Source organism: Macaca nemestrina, chromosome 17 (genome assembly GCF_043159975.1).
Source record: "Macaca nemestrina isolate mMacNem1 chromosome 17, mMacNem.hap1, whole genome shotgun sequence".
Classification (NCBI taxonomy): domain Eukaryota; kingdom Metazoa; phylum Chordata; class Mammalia; order Primates; family Cercopithecidae; genus Macaca; species Macaca nemestrina.
In genome coordinates this window covers 69476508-69498655 of record NC_092141.1, presented here as the reverse complement: position 1 = coordinate 69498655, position 22148 = coordinate 69476508, and the positions used below count along the sequence as shown (strand labels likewise).

General features: G+C 52.6%; 1 protein-coding gene across 1 annotated transcript; it reads left to right on the top strand.

Moving 5' to 3' along the window:
• Positions 1-288: 288 nt before the first annotated feature.
• Positions 289-13728, top strand: LOC105469589 (Wnt family member 9B). Its single transcript, XM_071081928.1, has 6 exons — positions 289-293; positions 2812-2914; positions 4752-4840; positions 5200-5456; positions 7753-8018; positions 9413-13728. The coding sequence occupies exons 1-6, from the start codon at positions 289-291 to the stop codon at positions 9884-9886; spliced, it is 1194 nt and encodes a 397-aa protein (XP_070938029.1). The 3' UTR covers positions 9887-13728.
• Positions 13729-22148: the final 8420 nt, after the last annotated feature.

Sequence of the window (22148 nt, the reverse complement as noted above, 5' to 3'; positions counted from 1 at the left end):
CTTCAAGGTCACCCCCGTAGGGCAGCTTTAGCCACAATCGTGGGTGGGGTGTGTGCTGGGGAGTGTGAAAGGAGGTGCAGCAGGAGGTTTCAGGAGGGTTGGAAGAGATCTGAGGGTGGGAGTATGTGTGAGATGAAGCCCTAAGGGGCACCCTTGACTTCTCCCACTCTAGAGAAAGACAGGCTGGTCTGTCAAGTGGTTGGGGGTACCCTGGGGTCCAAGCCAGAGGTCATTGTATGTGTGGAGGTGGGGGCTCTGGTCTTATGATCAACCTGACCACCAAGGACCATGGGGTGAGGGTGCAGAGAGCAGAGGGACACAGACTGGGGGCAGCGGGGGGAGGGGGCCGCTGTTCACTTGGGGTCATAGCTTTCTTAATAGGAAAAGAGAGGCTGGAAGTCGGCCTGGGGGAGCCTGAGACAGACAGGAATAGTGGAGGTAGCTGGGCCAGAGCAGGTGCAGCCTGATAAGAGTGGTAGCCCCAGGAGGCTCAGGAGCAGCTGAGCCAGGCAGTAGCCCCCAGCCCAGAAGAGCAATTAGCAGGTTGGCAAATAACCGTTCCTCTGCCGTTTAGTTCAGAACCCTGGTTACTTCTTTCATCTGATAGCATCTGACTGGCCACAAGGCAGTGTCTTCATTAAGACCCCCGTATTTGGCTGGGTGTGGTGGCTCATGCCTGTAATCCCAGCACTTTGGGAGGCCGAGGTGGGTGGATCACATGAGGTCAGAAGTTTGAGACCAACCTAGCCAACATGGCGAAATCCCATCTCTACTAAAAACACACGAAAAAACTAGCTGGGCCTGGTGGTGCACGTCTGTAATCCCAGCTACTTGGGAGGCTGAGGCAGGAGAATTGCTTGAACCCGGGAGGCAGAGGTTGCAGTGAGCCAAAATCTGGCCACTGCACTCCAGCCTGGGTGACAGACTGAGACTCCATAAAAAACAAAACAAAACACCAAAATAAACACTTTTTTTTTTTCTGGGTTCATAAGACTAAGGAAGCCCACTCAAATTTCTCCAGTTGTCCATCTTACCCCCTCGGCACTCAGCTAACTGTGGGTAATTGAGATGTCACAGAAGGACCCAGTGAGCGGTGTCTGCAGGCCTGGGATGCCAAAGAGTATGACTTCTTCCAGGGGATGACATGGTGCCTGCTGACCTCTGAGCAGGCTGGAGCCTGCCACAGCCAGAATTATTATGGGGTCTAGGAAGATACCTTCCCAGCAGAAGCCATGGGCTGAGCAGGTGTAGGATAATTCTGTTTAGGAAAATAGATGGTCATTTTCTACATGTGATGCCATGGTACTATTTCTTCAAAGGAAATATGATCTCAAACAGCAACACAGAAAACAAACAGAGGGGAACTGGGTCTTTGGGCCTCCCGGGCTGTCTTCATGGGCCCCGTGGGGTTCCCAAGGCCGTGCCAGGGAGCCTTCTTTGAGAGCAGCCCTGGGCAGACCAGGGCCCAATGTGGCCTGAGGCCTCTGTGCGGTTGGCTGCCTTTCCTGGTCATTAATCGCTACTAAGTGTCATTACCACTAATAAAATTAACCGACTTGATACTGGACTCTCTGAGCCATCAATCTCAGGGTCCATTAGATGAAATTTAAAAAACAGATGCCTCTAGGGTGGGGCCTGGGGATTTGCATTCCACCGAGCTCCCAACAACGCTGGCCATGCAGAGCTGGGCACTGTTTGAGACCCACTGCCCCCTCCAGGGTCTCTTCCCCTGGGCATTGTGGACATCGTGGTGGGGTGAGGCCGTTCTGGAAACTGCAGGGTGCTGGGCAGCATCCCTGGCCTCCACCCACTCCATGCCAGAAACACCAAAAACAAAAACAAACAAACCAACCAACAAAAACCAGATGCCTGTTGAATGAGTGGAGGGGTTTGCTGGGTCTGGCTCCCAAGTGCAGCCTAGGGAATTCTGGCACTCTTCAGATGTCAGAGGTCAGAATCAAGGATGATGCCTTTAGTTAGACAAACCAACTCTGAGCCTTCACCCCACACTTTAGGGGAGTCCCAGACAAGAACATAGCTTGGGCAGGGTGCAGTGGCTCACACCTGTAATTCCAGCACTCTCGGAGGCTGAGGCGGGTGGGTCACTTGAAGTCAGGAGTTCAAAACCAGCCTGGCTAACATGGTGAAACCCCGTCTCTACTAAAAATATGAAAATTAGCCTGGCATGGTGGCGCACACCTGTAGTCCCAGCTACTTGGGAGGCTGAGGAAGGAGAATTGCTTGAACCCAGGAAGTAGAGGTTACAGTGAGCTGAGATCACGCCACTGCACTCCAGTCTGGACCACACAGCAAGACTGTCTCAAAAAATAATAATCATATGTTATATATCATGTCATATCATATGACATATAATGTAGCTATAATGATGTAATAATCATAGCTATTATTCTTTTTTTTTTTTTTTAGACGGAGTCTCGCTCTGTCGCCCAGGCTGGAGTGCAGTGGCCGGATCTCAGCTCACTGCAAGCTCCGCCTCCCGGGTTTATGCCATTCTCCTGCCTCAGCCTCCCGAGTAGCTGGGACTACAGGTGCCCGCCACCTCGCCCAGCTAGTTTTTTGTATTTTTTAGTAGAGACGGGGTTTCACTGTGTTAGCCAGGATGGTCTCAATCTCCTGACCTCGTGATCCGCCCGTCTCGGCCTCCCAAAGTTCTGGGATTACAGGCTTGAGCCACCGCGCCCGGCTGGCTATTATTCTTAAAATGGCATATGAGGCAGGTCTTGAAGGATATGCAGCTTCATTGGCCAAAATTTCCATTACTCCCTGCTCGCTCTCCCCTCTGTCAATCAGCTGCTACCAGAGAGGTCCAGTTTCTGAAACACAGGAATTGTGTGAGCAAAAGTCGCTGCTTACACCAGCCCTCAGTGTGAGGAGGAGGACATTTGAGGGCAAGGTAGCTGCAGCCCCCAAGCTGCCCTCCACACTGGAAGCCAGTCAAGGCGTGGCCTCCTCAGCTGGAGTTGACATCTAGTTCTGCTCTGGACCTGCCAAGGGTCAAACTCTGAGGGTTTCCTGCCAGGCTGCAGGGAGGGGTTTGGGTGTAGACCTGGTGGACTGGAAAATTACCCATTTGCCCCCAGATTAATGATTAACGGGTCCCTGCCCTCACCCTGTCTGGGAGAGGAGCCCAGGGCCAGGCTGGCCAGGGGGAGCCCGATAGCATCTGTCTCTGCTCGGAGGTTTCGGAGATATGCTCCATGGTGGGCTGACTGCACCTGATGGGTGTGGAATCTATGGGTGATTTCTGAGGGCACCTGGGGCCTGGCCAGGCCACATACCCTCCAGTGAGGCTTCTAACTTCTGGGGCATACAGAGAGGGTGTGGCATCCATTCAGACGTCCTGATTAAGGCAGGTGGCTCCAAACAGGAGAGCTGTGACCTTGGCTCAGAGGAACATGGGCTTCTCTGACCACTCCTGGCTTGACCACAGGACTTACCTTGGCCAGTGGCACATAAGCAACAGTGGCAAGTGCCACATCCAAGCAGGAGCTCTAAGAGCCATTGCCTGCTTCCACCTTTGCTTTTTTTTTTTTTTTTCTTTTTTGAGATAGGGTCTTGCTCTGTTGCCCAGGCTGGAGTGCAGTGATGCGATCTCAGCTCACTGCAGCCTCCACCTCCCAGGATCAAGCTATCCTTCCACCTCAGCCTCCCAAGTAGCTGAGACTACAGGCTTGTGCCACCATGCCCACCTTATTTTTCTATTTTTAGTAGAGACAGGGTTTTGCTGTCGCCCAGGCTGCTCTCAAACTCCCGGACTCAAGCGATCCACCTGCTCGGCCTCCCAAAGTGTGGGATTACAGACGCGAGCCACTGTACCCAGCCCACCTTTGATCTTTTACTGGCTATGAGGCCAGGATGTCCCAGAACGGGGTTACTTCTTTGGGGCTGGGTCCTGGAATGATGTATATTCCACCCACACTGGGGGCGCCAGGGTACAGGACAGCAAACATTTTGAACCAGCAGAGCCATCTCACAGAAAGCTTCTGGGAAGAGGGAAGGTGAACTCTAATTCGAATTCCCACCCTGCTCCTGATCTGTTGTATGACCAGGCCAGTTACTGCCTCCTCATAAATCCTTCGTTTCCTCATCTGGACAAAGGGGAGACTCTGCTTAGCTAGAGAGGAAAGCATCTTGCAAAATGAGAGAAGTTTGGGAAGCTCCAGCTAGTAGGAAGGTAGGCCTGCATGTCCCAGGCACTGTGCTTAGTCCATGTCATATAATCCTCCCAGCAACCCTAGGAGGTAGAGAAGATTATGCTGCCCAGTTTCCAGAAGGGAAAAAACCAAGGTGTCAAGATTGCATAGCCAGAATGTCAGCCTTAGAATTGGGCAGCTTGGCCCCAGAATTGATGAACTTTCAATCCAGGAGAACAAGAAGTCTGGGATTGATGGCCTGACGGGAATTCAGCTCCTTCACCTTCATCTAGCCATCCATCAGTCCTTCCTTCCTTCCTTCCTTCCTTCCTTCCTTCCTTCCTTCCTTCCTTCCTTCCTTCCTTCCTTCCTTCCTTCCCTTCTCTTTCCTTCCATCCCCTTGTCTCTCCAGGCATCTATTTGTTCCAGGCACCGAGTGGTCGGATGGTTGAAGATCTATCTGGGAATTACGGAAACATGTTAGATTGGTATGGCATTACTTGGGCAGCAGCATAATGTAAGGGAGAGAGGGATGTCAGGGGACCTTGGCTGGGTGTCCGCTCGATGTCCACATCCCCTCTGCCTGCCCCCTCTTAGGAATGTGGCTCTCCTGGCCAGGCAGTCAGCAGTACTCTGTGCATCGTTTCCCAGACTTCCCAGATCACAAAAGCTGCCCAGGGACTGTGGTAAATATACAGATTCCCAGGCCCAATTCCAAACCAACAGACCCAGAATTGCCCAGCATGGATCCTGGGAAAGCATATTTTAAATAAGCACCCCAGATGATTTTTCTAACTGGGCCAGTTTGGGAAATAGGGTGGATAAGAAGAGCAGAGACTGGAATCTGGAAAACAGGATTAAAGTCCTGCAGCAACCCTTGTTACGTGAACCTTGGTTTCCTGTAAAATGGGGACGGGACCTCCAGGGGCTCAACTTGCCACCCAGAAGGGCAGTAAATGAAGCCCCTGAGGAGGCCCCTTCCCTTCACTTGCCCGTCACCACCATCCCCAAGGCTCACCCGTCTCCCTCCTCTCACTCTCTCTAGCCTGACCGGGCGGGAGGTCCTGACGCCCTTCCCAGGACTGGGCACTGCAGCGGCCCCGGCACAGGGCGGGGCCCACCTGAAGCAGTGTGACCTGCTGAAGCTGTCCCGGCGGCAGAAGCAGCTCTGCCGGAGGGAGCCTGGCCTGGCTGAGACCCTGCGGGACGCTGCGCACCTCGGCCTGCTTGAGTGCCAGTTCCAGTTCCGGCATGAGCGCTGGAACTGTAGCCTGGAGGGCAGGACGGGCCTGCTCAAGAGAGGTGGGGAGGAGGGCCAGGGGAGGAGGAGGGCTGGGGGAAGAAGGCTTCAGGGAGGAGGAGGCTGGGAGAGGTTGCCCTTTCCTTTTTCCTGGCTCCTGTGTCCAGGCCACACTGTCCTTCCTGCCCTAGCACAGTCCCAAATGAGAAGAGTCCTGGGAGTTAATGAGGGACAGTTGAAGGCCAGGTGTGGCCCAGCCTCAGGTTTGGGGGAGCAGAGGAGCAAGGAAGATCCAAGAGAGAAGGAGACACAAGCCTATTCCTGGAGGAGCCCACAGATGAGATGGGGGTCCCCCAGTTGTCTCCCTCTGCCACACACACACACACACACACACAGACAGACACAAAACAAGGCACATGAAGACGTGAGGATGGGCGGCAGCTGGTTCCAGGCCCAATGACACGAGCCAGGCCATGCATTTGTTCACTCCTTTATCTGTCCCTTTGTTCATCACATCCATCGATCCATCAGTCCCTCCTTCCCTTCCACTCCCATTCTACCTCCCTCCCACCTCCACCCACCCACTAAGCATCTGTGGAGGCTCATAGTGAGCCAGGCACTGTGCCAGATTCTGAACAAGACCCCAGCTGCCCTCGGGAACCATGCAGTCTGGAAGGGAGAACACAGATCACCATGTGACTCCCTCGCCAAGGGGAAAGGACTTTTGAAGGGGAAGGACGAGGGAATGTGGCTTGAGGACACAGCTCTGGGTGGGTCTCCCTGTCAATTGCCCCTTAAACTCTGACTGCAAGTTGCCATTTTAAATGGAACTTCCAGGCTGGGTACAGTGGCTTGTGCCTCTAATCCCAGCACTTTGGGAGGCTGAGGCGGGTGGATCACTTGAGGTCAGGAGTTCAAGACCAGTCTGGCCAATATGGTGAAACCCCGTCTCTATTAAAAATACAAACATTTAAAAACTGCAGTTGGCTGGTTGCCGTGACTCACACCTGTAATCTCAGCACTTTGGGAGGCCAAGGTCAGGAGTTTGTAACCAGCCTGGTCAAAATGGTGAAACCCCATCTGTACCAAAATACAAAAATTAGCTGGCATGGTGGCAGGTGCCTGTAATCCCAGCTACTCGGGAGGCTGAGGCAGGAGAATTGCTTGACCTGGGAGGTGGAGGTTGCAGTGAGCCAAGATCGCACCACTGTACTCCAGCCTGGGAGACAGAATGAGACTCTGTCTCAAAAAAAAAAAAAAAAAAAAAAAAAAGCAGTGATGCTGTACAGGGCAGCCATGCCCCTCCTAGGCCAGCTGCTCTCCACGGTCTGCAGCCAAGCTAATAGCCTCTCTCTGTGTCTCTTGTGGGATGTCACCAGCACCCAGATGCACTGGAGGTCAGGTAGGAAGTAGTGAGCCGGTAGGAGGCCAGCTTTGGGCCACACCCAGCAGAGAGGAGAGCAGTGGTCCCAGAGTGGGTGGGATGGTCAGTCTGGGGCAAGTCAGCCAGGAGACTCAAGGTCACTCTGTCATTGGGTCCATTCCACAGTGGGTAGCAGAGAATGACATTTGAGAACCATCATGCCTCACAGGAAGCCCCCGGGGCTTATCTCAGGGGCCTCAGACATAGACTGGTCCAAATGGTCACACGCTGACTCAGAGTCAAAATGGCAAGTTTAGCCCCAACTGTGCCTGCACCAGTTTTCTGAGTAGCTTCTCTTTGCATCTCAGTGTTCTGAGAGGTGGAGGCCGTAGCCCCTGGCCTGCCGCCCTCTGGAAATCTGGGCACATACTCCATAGTGAATTTGTAAGTTCCATTTATTTATTTATTTATACATTTTTAAATTTTTTTTGACATAAGGTCTCCCTCTGTCACCCAGGCTGGAGTGCAATGGCACAATCTCAGCTCACTGCAGCCTCCACCTTCCAGGTTCAAGTGATTCTTCTGCATCAGCCTCCTGAGTAGCTGGGAGTATAGGCATGTGCCACCATGCCCAGCTGATTTTTGTATTTTTAGTGGAGACGGGGTTTCACCATATTGGCCAGACTGGTCTTGAACTCCTGACCTCAAATGATCTGCCCGCCTTGGCCTCCTAAAGTGCTGGGATTAGAGGCACGAGCCACTGCGCCCAGCCTGGAAGTTCCATTTAAATGGCAACTTGCAGTCAGAATTTAAGGGGCAGTTGACAGAGAGACCCACCCGGAGCTGTGTCTTCAAGCCACATTCCCTTGTCCTGCCCATCATGGCACTGCCACCACCGCCTCCTGCCCTCAGAGGGCAGCAGGCAGCCTCTAAGCTTTCTCCTTCCCTCTCTTCCCCCTTTCCTCCCTCCCTATACCCCTGGGTGCCCGATCCAGGCTTCAAAGAGACAGCTTTCCTGTATGCGGTGTCCTCTGCCGCCCTAACCCACACCCTGGCCCGGGCCTGCAGCGCTGGGCGCATGGAGCGCTGCACCTGTGATGACTCTCCGGGGCTGGAGAGCCGGCAGGCCTGGCAGTGGGGCGTGTGTGGTGACAACCTCAAGTACAGCACCAAGTTTCTGAGCAACTTCCTGGGGTCCAAGAGAGGAAACAAGGACCTGCGGGCACGGGCAGACGCCCACAACACCCACGTGGGCATCAAGGTGAGCATGTCCCTGGCTGCCCACAGTACCTTCCCACCAGGGTGCAGAGCCAGGGAGCAAGGCTTGAAGAAGGCCAGCACCCCACCCCCCAAAACAGATGAAGAGCCATGAACTTCATGAAGGCAGGATGAACTTCACGTCTTCAACCAACATTCCCTTGGCATCTACTCTGGGCCATGACTGGGTGCCAGGAACACAGCGGAAATAGGGAAGGGTCATGAGTGTCATCGGTGGGAGCAGTGGTCAGCAGTGGGAACCAGGCTTAGGACTAGGTCTTGGTGAAGCAGGGAGATGTTTGGAGAGGGGTCTCCATTCTAAGGACCGGGCCTTCCTGGAGGTCCTAGAAGCCAACATTGTTTGATAACCTCCATCTAGAGCAACCTCGCTCCTCCTCCATTTTATGGGTGGGAAGATAGAAGTGGCCCAGAGAAGGGAAGGGGCTGAGGTACACAGTAGTGGGAGGGCTGGAGGGTGAAAAGTATCTTGGTCTATTGAGGGGAGGAGGCTGGGAGACGCCAGTGCTTTAGCTGTTTGCGAGATTAAGTTCTGAGTTGTCATCACTGAGTTGTGAACCAGGACTGCTGTGTTCAATCACTGAGTTGGTGTGAACCAGGGCTGCTGTGTTCAATCACTGAGTTGGTGTGAACCAGGGCCGCTGTGTTCAGTCACTGAGTTGGTGTGAACTGGGGCCACTGTGTTCAATCACTGAGTTGGTGTGAACCGGGGCCGCTGTGTTCAGTCACTGAGTTGGTGTGAACTGGGGCCACTGTGTTCAATCACTGAGTTGGTGTGAAATGGGGCCGCTGTGTTCAGTCACTGAGTTGGTGTGAACCAGGACCACTATGTTTAATCACTGAGTTGGTGTGAACTGGGGCCACTGTGTTCAAGCACTGAGTTGGTGTGAACTGGCGCTGCCGTGTTCAGTCACTGAGTTGGTGTGAACCTAGGCCACTGTGTTCAAGCACTGAGTTGGTGTGAACTGGCGCTGCTGTGTTCAATCACTGAGTTGGTGTGAACCGGGGCCGCTGTGTTCAGTCACTCAGTTGGTGTGAACCGGGGCTGCTGTGTTCAGTTGCATAAATGGTCTATTCTACAAGAACTCCAGGCCAAGGGGAGGAGCTGGGACTGAGACCTGGCCCACTCTGTTGTCACCAAGGCATGCACATTGGCACTGGGGTGTCTCTGCCAAGGGGAAGGGAGTCTTTTACTATTAATAGTTTGCACGAAGGTGCCTCATGGCTAGCTTGGGTTCTCTCTTTCCCCCTCATGGGAACCTTCCTCTGTCTCTTTCCCATTCTCCTGCCGCTGCCTTGCTGGGGTTGGTGCTCTAGGGGCAGGCTCTGGCTGCTGGGCCCAGGCCTCTGACCACACCTCTTTTCTGCCTCCCCCCACAGGCTGTGAAGAGTGGCCTCAGGACGACGTGTAAGTGCCACGGCGTGTCAGGCTCCTGTGCCGTGCGCACCTGCTGGAAGCAGCTCTCCCCGTTCCGTGAGACGGGCCAGGTGCTGAAACTGCGCTATGACTCGGCTGTCAAGGTGTCCAGTGCCACCAATGAGGCCTTGGGCCGCCTAGAGCTGTGGGCCCCTTCCAGGCAGGGCAGCCCCACCAAAGGCCTGGCCCCAAGGTCTGGGGACCTGGTCTACATGGAGGACTCGCCCAGCTTCTGCCGGCCCAGCAAGTACTCGCCTGGCACGGCAGGTAGGGTGTGCTCCCGGGAGGCCAGCTGCAGCAGCCTGTGCTGCGGGCGGGGCTATGACACCCAGAGCCGCCTGGTGGCCTTCTCCTGCCACTGCCAGGTGCAGTGGTGCTGCTACGTGGAGTGCCAGCAATGTGTGCAGGAGGAGCTTGTGTACACCTGCAAGCACTAGGCCTACTGCCCAGCAAGCCAGTCTGGCACTGCCAGGACCTCCCGTGGCACCCTTCCAGCTGCCCAGCTGGCCTGCTGGGCAGGCAGTCATCACATACGTGCATAAACCGGCATGTGTGCCAATGCACACAAGTGTGCCTCTCACCACCATTCCTTGGCCAGCCTTTTGCCTCCCTTGATACTCAACAAAGAGAAGCAAAGCCTCATCCCTGAACCCAAGCGTCTCCAACCTTGTTGAGGACTTGGAGAGGAGGGCAGAGTGAGAAAGATGTGGAGGGAAATAAGGGAGACCAAGAGCACACCAGGACTGAAGTTTTGGAGGGGAGAGAGGGGCTATTCCATCTTGCTTCCTGGGATGAATGGCTTGGAGCCAGCATGTTCTTGGAAGGTGAACTGCTGGGCTGGGAATGCCAAGGCAGGCAGTGCCAGCTGGAAGTGAAGGTGGGATCCTGGCTGGGATGGGCCAGTTGGGTCCTGTGGCCCCCCTCAGGTGCAGTGAGCTCCAGGTGTCACACACCTCCACCACTCCCCTGGTTTTGCTGTGCCAGAGATGGGGAGAAAGCCCAAGCAGTAGAAGCCATCCATTCAGAGAAAGGAGAGCTTTCTGCGCTTGAGTGAACCCAAGTGAGATCTGTGTCCTGGAGCCCTGTGTCCTTGTTTTGGCTTTTCAGATATGCCTCGCCTGAGGCCTTATTCTTGTCTTGAGAGCTGGGTTATACACACTCACCCAGATGTGCTCAAAATGACCACCAGTGCAGGTAAGGCAGGTGGGAGAATCAGTCACCAAGGCGGGACTCAGTGAGTGACCTGAGGTTGAACAGGGAGACAGTGGCCCCTCCCTGTGTTCCTTCCTGGTCAAAGGAATCTTTACTCCCAACCCAGAGGAGGAGGGCGACAGCTTCCTGGTGCCTGGCAGTGACGTGGCACGCTCAGTTTCTCAGCTGGCTCTTGAGACAGCTTTGGTGACTTCCTGTGGCTGGGGCCTGCCTGGTCTGTGATGCCGCCACACCAGCTGAGTTCACAATACTGAAGACCAGCAGGCTCAGGAGCTATGACTTGAAGTTACATTTCTATTCTTGCGGCTGCTCATCTAATTGAGGCTTTTGCCCTGGCTGGGGTTATAGGTGCTTGAGTCCTTGCTAAGCCTGGCTCCTGGGTAGCCTCCTTCAGTGCCTAATGGCCTCTCACTCGGCCCTCACTTTGGCTCTTACTTGAGAAGACGTGACTTTGGTCATTTCCTCAGATCCTGTGGACATTTTCAGCAACACCTGCCAAGGCCCTCTGTGAGAGGAGGAGAGACTGGCACCTCCGCACAGGCACACATGGATGCACAGCCCCTGAACCAAACTGGGGGTTCCTGTTGCACACGCCTCTCTGGTTCAGGATGAAGACCTTGCAGGGGTCACCTTGCTGGAGGCATTGTACTTCCCCAGAGTGGGGCCCGATGCCAGCCAGGAGGAAGTGACTTCTTTCGGGAAGCCCTTGGCCACTTTGCTGGCCCTGCCACGCCCCTCTGTCAGCTTCCTTTCTCCCTAAACCTAGAATTGCTGACCCTTCACCGACACAGGAAACTTCAGAATCAGCTGAATGCTCAGAAACCTCTCCTGTGCCAGCTCCAGGACAAAGGCCCACACCCTGGGCCCCGGCCAACTCCCTGAGACCTCCAAGGGCGAGGAGGAGCTGCCCAGTCTCCAGTGGATCAGGGCAGTCTGGTGGATGCTGGAAGGATTTTCGACTGCAGAGGCTCAGCCGAGAAGCCAAACTGACCTGCGCCCCTCTCGTTAAAATGACGTTGCTGACCCAAGCACCTGGCCCACACTTTGGCAGACGGAAAACGGGGAGAGGGCTGGTTCTCTTGTTTCTTCCGCTTTCCCACAGCATGGAGAGACTTTGTCTGCCTTCCCAATGCATCTTGCTCCTCTGAGACCCCAACTCTGCCTCCACCCAGGCTCGGTGCTGGGCATAAGGCAGCAGGGACCTCACTGGCAGAACAGGGGGCCTGGGAGCAACTTGGGGGCCAGAGCACCTTGATCCACCAACACGCCACCCACATTCTGACTTCATGACTGGCAGTGCCAGGGTCACGGGAGGGCAAAGGGCAGGCTCTAAGGCATCTAGGCAGTGGCTGGCTGCTGACATGGACACCCCAAGTCAATGGCACAGTGCAGGTTCTGAGGGCTCCTTGGCTTGTGGGGTCTTCTCTGTCTGTCTCTCTCCCTCTCTTCTCCTTCCTTGCTCTCATCCCTTTATTTTCCAGTTACCCCTAAAGACTCACCTCGGCCCTTTTGGGGCCCCTGGGGACTAGAGTGACCACTGACCCCTCATTCTACAGCTTTAAGGGAAATGCTCACAGGGTATTTTTGTCTACCTCAAATATATAGTTTTTAGAGCAAAGGAGAATAATTTATGTAGCTAAGATATATGAAAAAGTATTTATATTATTTATATAGTTGCTATATTTCATGGACAGCACAGGTGGGGTTTGTGTGTTTTCCCAGAAACCCTCTGGGGAGATACAGCCTGACCTGACTGGGTCCCCCACTGAGCAGGAGGCCAGGTGGCCGGGAAGGAGGTCGAGCCTGTATCCCATGACTGGGTCTGTCTCAGAGCTGGTGAGCACATGTCCCCTCTGTGACGAGCCCTGGTGGGCTCCATCCAGACCCTCCTTGTGATGTTTTTATAGATTTTCTGCTCTTCTGGGTCCAGGCCCCCTTCTTCTGCTCTGGCAAAAGTGTCTTGCTCATAATAATAATGACAACTAGAATGCCCACACCTGGCATTTGTAAAGCACTTTGCTGTTCAGAAACAAAAACTTTTACCCCTTTCATCTCACTTGATGTCTCCGTTATCTCTGTGAGGTAGGTGGGGCCACATTACCGTGGCCATTTTGTAGATGAGGCCCAGAGACGGAGAGCTGTGCTCAAAGTCACAATGAAGAGACTTGTTCAGTGATTATTTACGGAACATCTCCATAGACCAGGCGCTGTGGGCTGACTTCTCCGAGCCCAGGAGTCCCAAAGCCTGGATACCACTGTGAGTCCAAGAACTCAGGGAAGCAGTTCCTTCCCGGGCTGTGATCCCGGCCTTTCGGATCTGGATGGCATGTTGGCACTTCCTCCAAGTGGAGTCCCATGTCTCAGGGGCTGAGGCTGCCTGAGAAGGCTGGAGAGACCAGAACCCCACGGAGGCCACTCCAAGGGGTCCTTCTGCCCACATCGCCCATGAAGGTTGGGCTACACCACCGGGCCCCTCCCAACCTACAGATGAAATTTGTGTGCTCTCATTTGTGTTTTGCTTGTAAAAATTCATTGCTTTCCACTGGATTTCTGGCTACTTTAGCAAAAGTCAGCTGCACTGGCAGACTGGGCCTGCATTTCCTCCTGGCCACAGGCAGCTAGGGCGAGGGAGCCTGTTAGACAGGATGCCCCGAGTGCCGCATCGCTCATGGATGCTCCTGCCTGCCTCTCAAGAGCACATAGTCCTGTCCCCTGGTCTAGATAAGCCCAGCTTTCCTGGTACCCTTCATCCCCTGGCAGACAGACGACCCTGTGCCAACCCTGGAGATTACTTGCTTTTGAACCTTTCCTTTCTCAAAAACCATGAACTTCCAATGCTTTTTGTCTCAGGACACTTTAGAATAACAATGGAAACCATCACTTATTGAGCGCCCCTTATGTCCATTTATTCAACCAACGATTATTTAAGGATCTCTTATTGAGTGCCAGGCAGCATCCCGGGTGCTTGGTACAGCAAGGAAAAGGACCAAGTCTCTGCCTCATGGGGCTGACATCCTAGTGGGTGAGAAAGACAATAAACCAATAAATGACATGCCAGTTATTTGCATTGACTTTGTCTCAATTTATTGCAATAACTTTGCACACTGGACATGTTCCCTGTAATAGAGAAGGAAATGGAGGTTGTGAGATGAGAAGCCTCCTCATTGCAACTGGCAGGCAGTGGGGCCAGGATTGGAACACAGATCTCCCAGCCTCCAAAGTATGGGATTTTTCCTCTGTACACTGGTATAGGTCGGGCAGGGATGGATCGCCCCATTTTATGGATTCTGGGTAAACTGAGGCCTAGAGGAAGGAAGTAACCCATCCTGGATTACACACGAACTCAGACCAGAGCCTGGGTCCTTCCTGGAGGTGATAAGCGTTTCCGGAGCCCTCATGCTATGGCAAGCAGCGTGGGTCAGGGTGGGGTGGAATGAAGCCAAGCAGGGGCCTTCAGGGACCTACAGTCTAACAGGAGAAATGAGAAGCACAGCCATGCAGTGGTTTGGGTCATTTACACATGAACCCTGTGTCCCATTTCTGGCCACAGTGCCTTCCCAACATGCTTTGGGAGGCCTCACCCATCAGGATTCTCCTGGCGGTCTGAGGGGAGAGGAGGCGTCTTTCTGAGCCAAGCACAACAGAGTGTGCCTGTCTCCTGGCTCAGGCCTGCCCTGCCCCAGTTCTTCAGCCCTGCTGGGGTCCACATTGCCTTACCTGGCTCCCCAGGGCAGAAGGCAGTCCAGCTTGCAGGGGCCTACATTTCCACTAGCATCCCTGTCCTAACATGCTCCTTCTACCCAGTGTTCCTGGGCCCGGAGACCAGCTGGCTCTGAGTAATGACAGACACGTCCGCATGCAGCAGCAGGCTCCAGTTTATCAAGGGATTTCTCATCTGTTTCCTCTCTTGAATCTCACAAGCTGGACACCCCTCTTCTTTTTTTACAGATAGGGGAATTGAGACACAAAATGGTTAAGTGACTTACCAAAGGCTACATTGCTAACAAGTAGATCCAGGCCTTTTGCCTCCAAACCCCATATTCTTTCTACCATACACCATCCTCACCTCCTCTTGTCCCCATCTGAGCCTTACTTTGTTCCTACTCATAAACTGGTTCCCAAACAGGCCCGCAGACCTCTCCACCTCCAGCTGCTCAGTGCCACCATCTTCCAGGAGAACCAGGGCTTGTGGAGACAATCACTAGGTGGGTACCCTACCCACAATATCCCCTTCCTTTAAAAACAGCCACATGTGCTATCTCTCTTTGCATATGCAATATTTATCTTGTTGAATCATTTGTGAGACCTTTGCAGACACCGAGATACTTACATACTTTATCATGTATCTCCTAAGGACGAGAACATTCTCCGACAGAACCACAAGGCCATCACCACATCTAAGAGCTGTAACATTGACACAAATTCTCTACTACATAGTCCACATTCAGACTTCCCCAATTGTCTCTCAAAATGTCCTTTATAACATTATTTTCTGGCCAGGTGCAGTTCATATCCATAATCCCAGCAATTGGAGAGGCCGAGGCAGGAAGATCACTTGAGCCCAGGAGTTTGAGGCTTTGGTGAGCTGTGATTGCACTACTGCCTTCCCACCTGAGCTACAGAGCGAGACCCTGTCTCTAAAAAATTAAAATTAAAAACATTTTAAAACATGTTTTCCTGGCCCAGGATCTACTCAAGAATTGCACATTGTTGTTATGTCTCTTCACCTCCCTGTAATCTAGAATAATCCCCTGCTTTCTTTGCTTTCATAATAGTGATAGTTTGAAGAGTTCAGGCTGCACGTCTCATAGAACACCTCTCAACTGAGATTTGCCTGATCGTTTCCTTATACTTGGATTCAGGTTAAACATTTTGGTAAGAAGCTGCTTGGTTGGTGTGTATCCTATTCTGTGCATGCTGTTAGGAGCCACAGGATGTTTCACTCTGTCGCCCAGGCTGGAGTGCAGTGGCGCAATCTCGGCTCACTGCAACCTCCACCTCCTGGGTTCAAGCGATTCTCCTGCCTCAGCCTCTAGAGTAGCTGTGATTACAGGCTCACCCATGATGGGGATGGGGACATTCTGGAGGAGAGGCACTGGGGGGAAGCATCCTATATGCCTGCCCCCACCCTCCCCATTTCTTTCCCATTCTTGACTTCACCCCATCTCTCACCAGTTCCTTCTTGCAGCCGATCATGCAGCAGACACTGATTGGTGGCTTACGGTGCACGAGGCACATGACGGGGTCCTAGACGCCATGGTAATGAGACTAGGTCCAGCCTTCAGGGAGGTCCCAGACAAGGGGAGAGACAAGCAAATAGATGGCTGGCATGCACGGTGTCCAGAACTCCAGTAGCTGGCTCTGTGCAGGCTCCACTCCACACAGGCACTCCTGTGCGGGCCATTTCCTCACATTCCCCTCTGGGCAACCCCAGAGGTCCCCAGGGGTCCATACAACCATGAGCCCCATTTTTTTTTTTTTTTTTTTTTTGAGACGGAGTCTCCCTCTGTCTTCCAGGCTGGAGTGCAGTGGCATGATCTCGGCCCACTGCAAGCTCTGCCTCCTGGGTTCACGCCATTCTCCTGCCTCAGCCTCCCAAGTAGCTGGGACTACAGGTGCCTGCCACCACGCCCGGCTAATTTTGTTTTTGTATTTTTAGTAGAGACAGGGTTTCACCTTGTTAGCCGGGATGGTCTTGATCTCCTGACCCTGTGATCCGCCCACCTCGGCCTCCCAAAGCGCTGGGATTACAGGCATGAGCCACTATGCCCAGCATTGTTTTTTGTTGTTGTTGTTTTTGTTTTTTTGAGATGGAGTCTTGCTTTTGTCACTCAGGCTGGAGTGCAGTGGCATGACCTTGGCTCACTACAACTTCCGCCTCCCGGGTTCAAGTGATTCTCCTGCCTCAGCCTCTAGAGTAGCTGTGATTACAGGCGCCCGCCACCACGCCTGGCCTTATTTTTGTATTTTTAGTAGAGACAGGGTTTCACCATGTTGGCCAGGCTGGTCTCGAACTCCTGACCTCAGGTGATCAGCCCACCTTAGCCTTCCAAAGTGCTGGGATTACAGGTATGAGCCACTGCGCCTGGCCTATGATCCCCATTTTATAGATGAGGAAACTAAAGCTCAGAGAGGCTCCCTGGCCATGCAGTAAGTAGCAGGGCTGGAAATGAAACAGCTTCGTCACTGTCTCTTCCCGGGAGTGCAGGGCATGGCCTGGGGACAGACAGAAGGGGTATGAGGGAGTTGCAAGGATTCAGGGTGACTGGTGGCATCTTCTAATCCTGCTGCTTGGTCCTCCTTGTCTTCTCCTCTCTCTCTTTCTCCCCACCCTGCATACCTGTGGAGAGGAGGCTGATGCCTCTTGCGCGTCTTATCCCCCCACTCCCATCCCTCCTCAAGTCCCCAGGGGCTGTGGGGCCCACATTCCTCGCTGGCTCTCTTGGGCCCATTAGTGTGTTTATGCTGGAGCTGTCTCAGGGGAGCTGAGCCCCTACCCCTGCCCCACCGTCCTCCCGCCATGGAGAGTGGGCAGTGGAGTGGTGGAGGCCGGGCAGAGGCCCGGGAGAACTTGACTCAGCGTCCGAATTCCTGCCCCCACGTCTCAACAAGTCCAGGGTGGCCAGAAGCCTGGGGAGCAACGATAGCCCCCCGGACCCCCACCTCTTCCCACAAAGCCCCTCCAGAGCCTGACAGGCTCTAATCTCAGCTGTCTTCATGCAGCCAGCCCTCCGAGCCCGGGGTCACCTGACGCCGACACATTTTAATTCAGAAGCTGATTTCTGCTTGTTGGCAACATGTCATTTCTGAAATTGCTTTCTCTGCCCAGAGGCGGGAGATGTCAGAGCTGTGCAGGTGTTGCAGTGGTGCCGCCCCCGCCCCACACCCAGCCCCCTCCCCAAGTTCAGGAAGGATTAAGGGGCGTGAGGGGGCACACAGGAGATCCTCAAGCTCTGCTTCTCATGTTTCCCCAAGGGCTGGGGGCCAGGGATGGGGGATGCCTGGAATGGCCTCTGCTTTCCTTTCCAGGCTGATGACAGAGGCCCAGGGTTTGGTAAATGGAGTTGCTGCTCTGCCAGTACTGACAACAGCCACGGTAGTTGTTTTGCGCAGGCTGCATACAGGTACCAAGTGCTCTGCAGAGCACCTCTCACGTGCATTGCTGTATTCGAATCTTATGACAACCCTCCAATTTGGTGTCATCCCTCCTTTGCAGCTGAGAAAACTGGGGCTCAGAGAGGTTCGATCACTTACCTGAGGTCACACAGCAAGTATGTGGCAGGGCCAGCGTTCAGACCCAGGGAGGGCAACAGCTGGACTGGGATTGGGAGGTCTGGGAAGGGAAGGGAGAGGCCGTGGAGCTGGGAGGACTATGGCCTGGCTTCTCCTATATTTGCTTCCTGACTTGGTTCAAATATCTCCAGTGAAATTTGTGAACTCCCCCAACTTCCCAACTCCTGCAACCCATCAAATAGTTATTTGCTCCCTCTTTTATATTTCCTTAGCTTTTTATTTTAGATGAAGTCTTGTTCTTGTTGCGCAGGCTGGAGTGCAGTGGCAAGATCTCAGCTCACCGCAACCTCCACCTCCGGATTCGAGCGATTCTCCTGTCTCAGCCGCCTGAGTAGCTGGGATTACAGGCATGCGCCACCACACCTGGCTAATTTTGTATTTTCGGCTAATTTTATATTTTTAGTAGAGATGGGGTTTCTCCATGTTGGTCAGGCTGGTCTCGAACTCCTGACCTCAGGTGATCCACCTGTCTCGGCCTCCCAAAGTGCTGGTGTGATTACTGGTGTGAACCACTGCGCCTGGCCAGCATTTGTTTTTGTTTTTTTTTTTTTCTGAGACAGAGTCTCGGTCTGTCACCCAGGCTGGAGTGCACTGGCGTGATCTCTGCTCACTGCCACCTCCACCTCCCAGGTTCAAGCGACTCTCTTGGCTCAGCCTCCCAAGTAACTGGGACAACAGGCGTGCACCACCACGCCCAGCTAATTTTTGTATTTTCAGTAGAGATGGGTTTTCACCATGTTGGCCAGGCTGGTCTCAAATTCCTGGTCTCAAGTGATCCGCCGGCCTCAGCCTCCCAGGGATGCTGGGATTACAGGTGTGAGCCACCGTGCCTGGCCACCTTAGCATGTTGTGTATGTCTTGAGTGACAGTCATTTGTCAATATTGGCATCCTTTGTTTTATTGGATGAATGAATGAACAAATGAGTTTATAAATCTTGTTCTCCATATTGTTTACCCATTCTTATTCCTCTCACTGGCAGTGTCCTGCCATAGCAGGCTTCCTGGTGTAGATGGCACCACATCCCTCCCTGACACACGGGCTCCTTATTGCCCATGCTACCTACCCTTTTCTCTTCTCCCTTTCCTTCCCTTCATTCCCCCTGGCTTTCCCTTCCCAACTCTCAGAATCCCTGGCTGCCTCAACCACAAGAACAAAGCTGTGCAGAAGACTGAACCTGGAGCTTCTGCAAGGTGAGGTGGGGAATGAGCTAACCCAGCTGGAAAGCAGCCTGCTGGTCCCTGGGAGAGACGGCGCTTGGGCCAACCCACCCTCCCCAAGGTGGTCCCCCCGTCTCAGCTCCACCCGCTTCCCCAGATGAACTTCTTTCTCTCCCTCCAGCACTTCAGAGGACACACAGCTGTGTGTACTTGACCCTGGGCCTGGGCTAGTGCTGGGGACATAGCCAGTCTGGCTGATATGGAGCCCAGGACAGAAAGCCATCCTCACCCACTTCATGCACTAGTTGCGTTGGTAACAAGCATTAACTTTATAACTATCCCATTTACTTCAGGCATCAACCTATATTAATTGGTGGGGGTGGAGGTTAAACTAGAGAAGACATCAAAGATGCATAGAATTATTGGGCCCCTTCCAATTATTCAGTAAGATTTGTAGGAGGCCATTAGTTTGTACTGTGCTCCTGTAATGGACCCAACAGACCAAACAAATATGGAGTCACTCATGCTAAATGCAATTAACTTAGGAGTATACTCCTAAGTTGCAAAAAGTTGTAACAAATCTCTGAGTTTTGGGGCAGTTACAGCAGCTGAGCATTTGTCAATGTAGGTGGCCAGGTGATTCAATTAAGGATGCTGAGCTATAACCAGTTAAGCTGTATCTACATCTCACTTCTGTTTTCTGTCCATAAATACTGCCTGATCATGTTGCTGGTTGGAGTTCTTTGAATATGCTGTGGTTCAGAGGGCTGCCCAATTCTAGAATCATGAATAAAAGCCAGTTAAAATCTTTAAACAAAATTTGTTGTCATTTTGTCTTTTGACACCATTTTACAGGTGGGCAAAGTGAGGCCAGGTGAGCAACAGCATCTGTTTTTTTGTTGTTTTTTGTTTTTTGTTTTTGAGACCGAGTCTCACTCTGTCACCCAGGTTGGAGTGCAGTGGTGCGATCTCAGCTCACTGCAAACTGCATCTCCTGGGTTCAAGCAATTATCCTGCCTCAGACTCCCAAGTAGCTGGGGTTACAGGCATGCACCACTATACCTGGCTAATTTTTGTGTTTTTAGTAGAGATGGGGTTTCACCATGTTGCCCAGGCTGGTCTCGAACTTCTGGGCTCAAGCGATCCACCTGCTTTGGCCTCCCAAAGTGCTGTGATTACAGGCATGAGCCACGGCGCCCGGCCAGCAATAACATCCTTAACACAAAGTTGGAGTGGTGGTAAAATGAGGTCAGGATTGGGAAGGCACCAATGGGACTTTGGGAGTATAGCATTGCTCTATTTCCTGATAATTAATGAGGGATACTGTTTATGTTCCCATTTAAAAACAAGCCTGAAAAATTGAAATCAGGATCCATTTCACAGAGGATGGTCAAATGTCCAAGAAGAAGGGACGGGTGGTCATTAAAATTCAGATAAACAGAGTCCCTAGTGAGCACTGTCTTGGGAGTTAGAACTCCCAAGCAGGCAAAGTCACCTTTCTTCTCTGAGCCTCATTCATTAAAAAAAAATCTCCATATAGATATCTTTCTATAGAAATCTCTCAGAGAATGCCAGGTGTGGTGGTTCAAGCCTGTAATCCCAACACTTTGGGAGGCTGAGGCAGGTGGATCATCTGAGGTCAGGAGTTCGAGACCAGCTTGGCCAACATGGTGAAACCCCCGTCTCTACTAAATACAAAAAATTAGCCGGGCATGGTAGCATATGCCTGTAATACCAGACACTTGGGAGGCTGAGGCAGGAGAATCACTTGAACCCAGGAGGTGAAGGTTGCAGTGAGCCAAGATCACCCCACTGCACTCCAGCCTGGGCGACAGAGCAAGACTCCCTCTCCAAAAAAAAAAAAAAAAGAAATCTCTCAGAGAGATAGATAACACATGTAGCACTCCTACTACGTGCCAGCCACTGTGCTGGACCCCAGGGATGAAGCAATTAGTGAGACAGGCAGAGTCCCTGCTCTTAAAGCACAGAAGACAGATAAACAAGTCATCATTATTCAATGTGATGAAACTGACAACCCTACTCACCCTGGGCAGCCAAACTCAGCGGCTGGGAACTGGAGATAGGCAGAGCAGGGAGACTTTTTACTCCATTTCTTGTTGTTTTTGAATTCTGAACCATGTGAATGTATTCTTGATCCAAAATAAATAAAAATAAAATGTGATGAGTTTTCACAAGTGGGACGTAGAGTGTGCTTATGGGAACGTTAGCAGGGAGAAGGGATACTTAACTGGCCTAGGGGATGTCAGAGAAAGCTTCCCAGAGAAGTGAGAGCCCAGCTACAGCCTGAATCTTAGGGAGGCGTGGGTCAGGTGGGGAGTTGGAGGGAGAGGGATGCAGGTGTCAGTGGGAGTTTATTGTGCTGGGTGACAAACGCTAACCTTGCAGGTCACTGGGAGGATTAAAGGTGTCCCCAGAAAGTGCCTGGCACACAGGATGTGCTTACTGTATGGTAGCTATTATTATTCCTCAATTATGGTTGCTGTCATTGACAGAGGCTAGGGAGAGGGGACCCTAAGGCTGCCACTGACTCTACTGATATATTCCTGGGCCTCTGAAAGCCCTTGGTGACCGGAACTCCTAACACTGCTGCTGCATTTTACAGTTTACACTAATCCAATCCTGGGTACAGGAGGGCAGAGAGAAGTTTGAAGCTCAGGGTGGTCCAGTGAGGGGGGTTCTTGGCTCTTCTAGAATCAGCTCCCTGTCAAGCACAGGACCAAAACAACCCACACTGTCTGGTTTCTCATCTTATGTCACAGACCAAGAAATTTACCCATTTCTAGGAAGACCAAGAAATTTCCCAATGCCAGACCCAAGGCAGCAGCATATTGTTCATAGCAATGAAAACCAGTGTTTCCAAGCACCACTGATGCACCTGGTGCTGTGCAAAATGCTTTACTTGGATTTGATTAAATCCTTGACCTCACAACCACCCTACCACGAGCAAGCTACTGTAATCACTACCCCCATTTTACAGATGAAGAAACTGAGGCATGTAAAGGTTAAGTAACCTGC

Excerpts from the sequence above, each read along its gene's own strand:
- LOC105469589 (XM_071081928.1), top strand. Across the intron at positions 2,915-4,751 it reads GGAGGACATTTGAGGGCAAG|GAATGTGGCTCTCCTGGCCA; the intron begins GTAGCTGCAGCC and ends GCCCCCTCTTAG. Across the intron at positions 5,457-7,752 it reads GACGGGCCTGCTCAAGAGAG|GCTTCAAAGAGACAGCTTTC; the intron begins GTGGGGAGGAGG and ends TGCCCGATCCAG.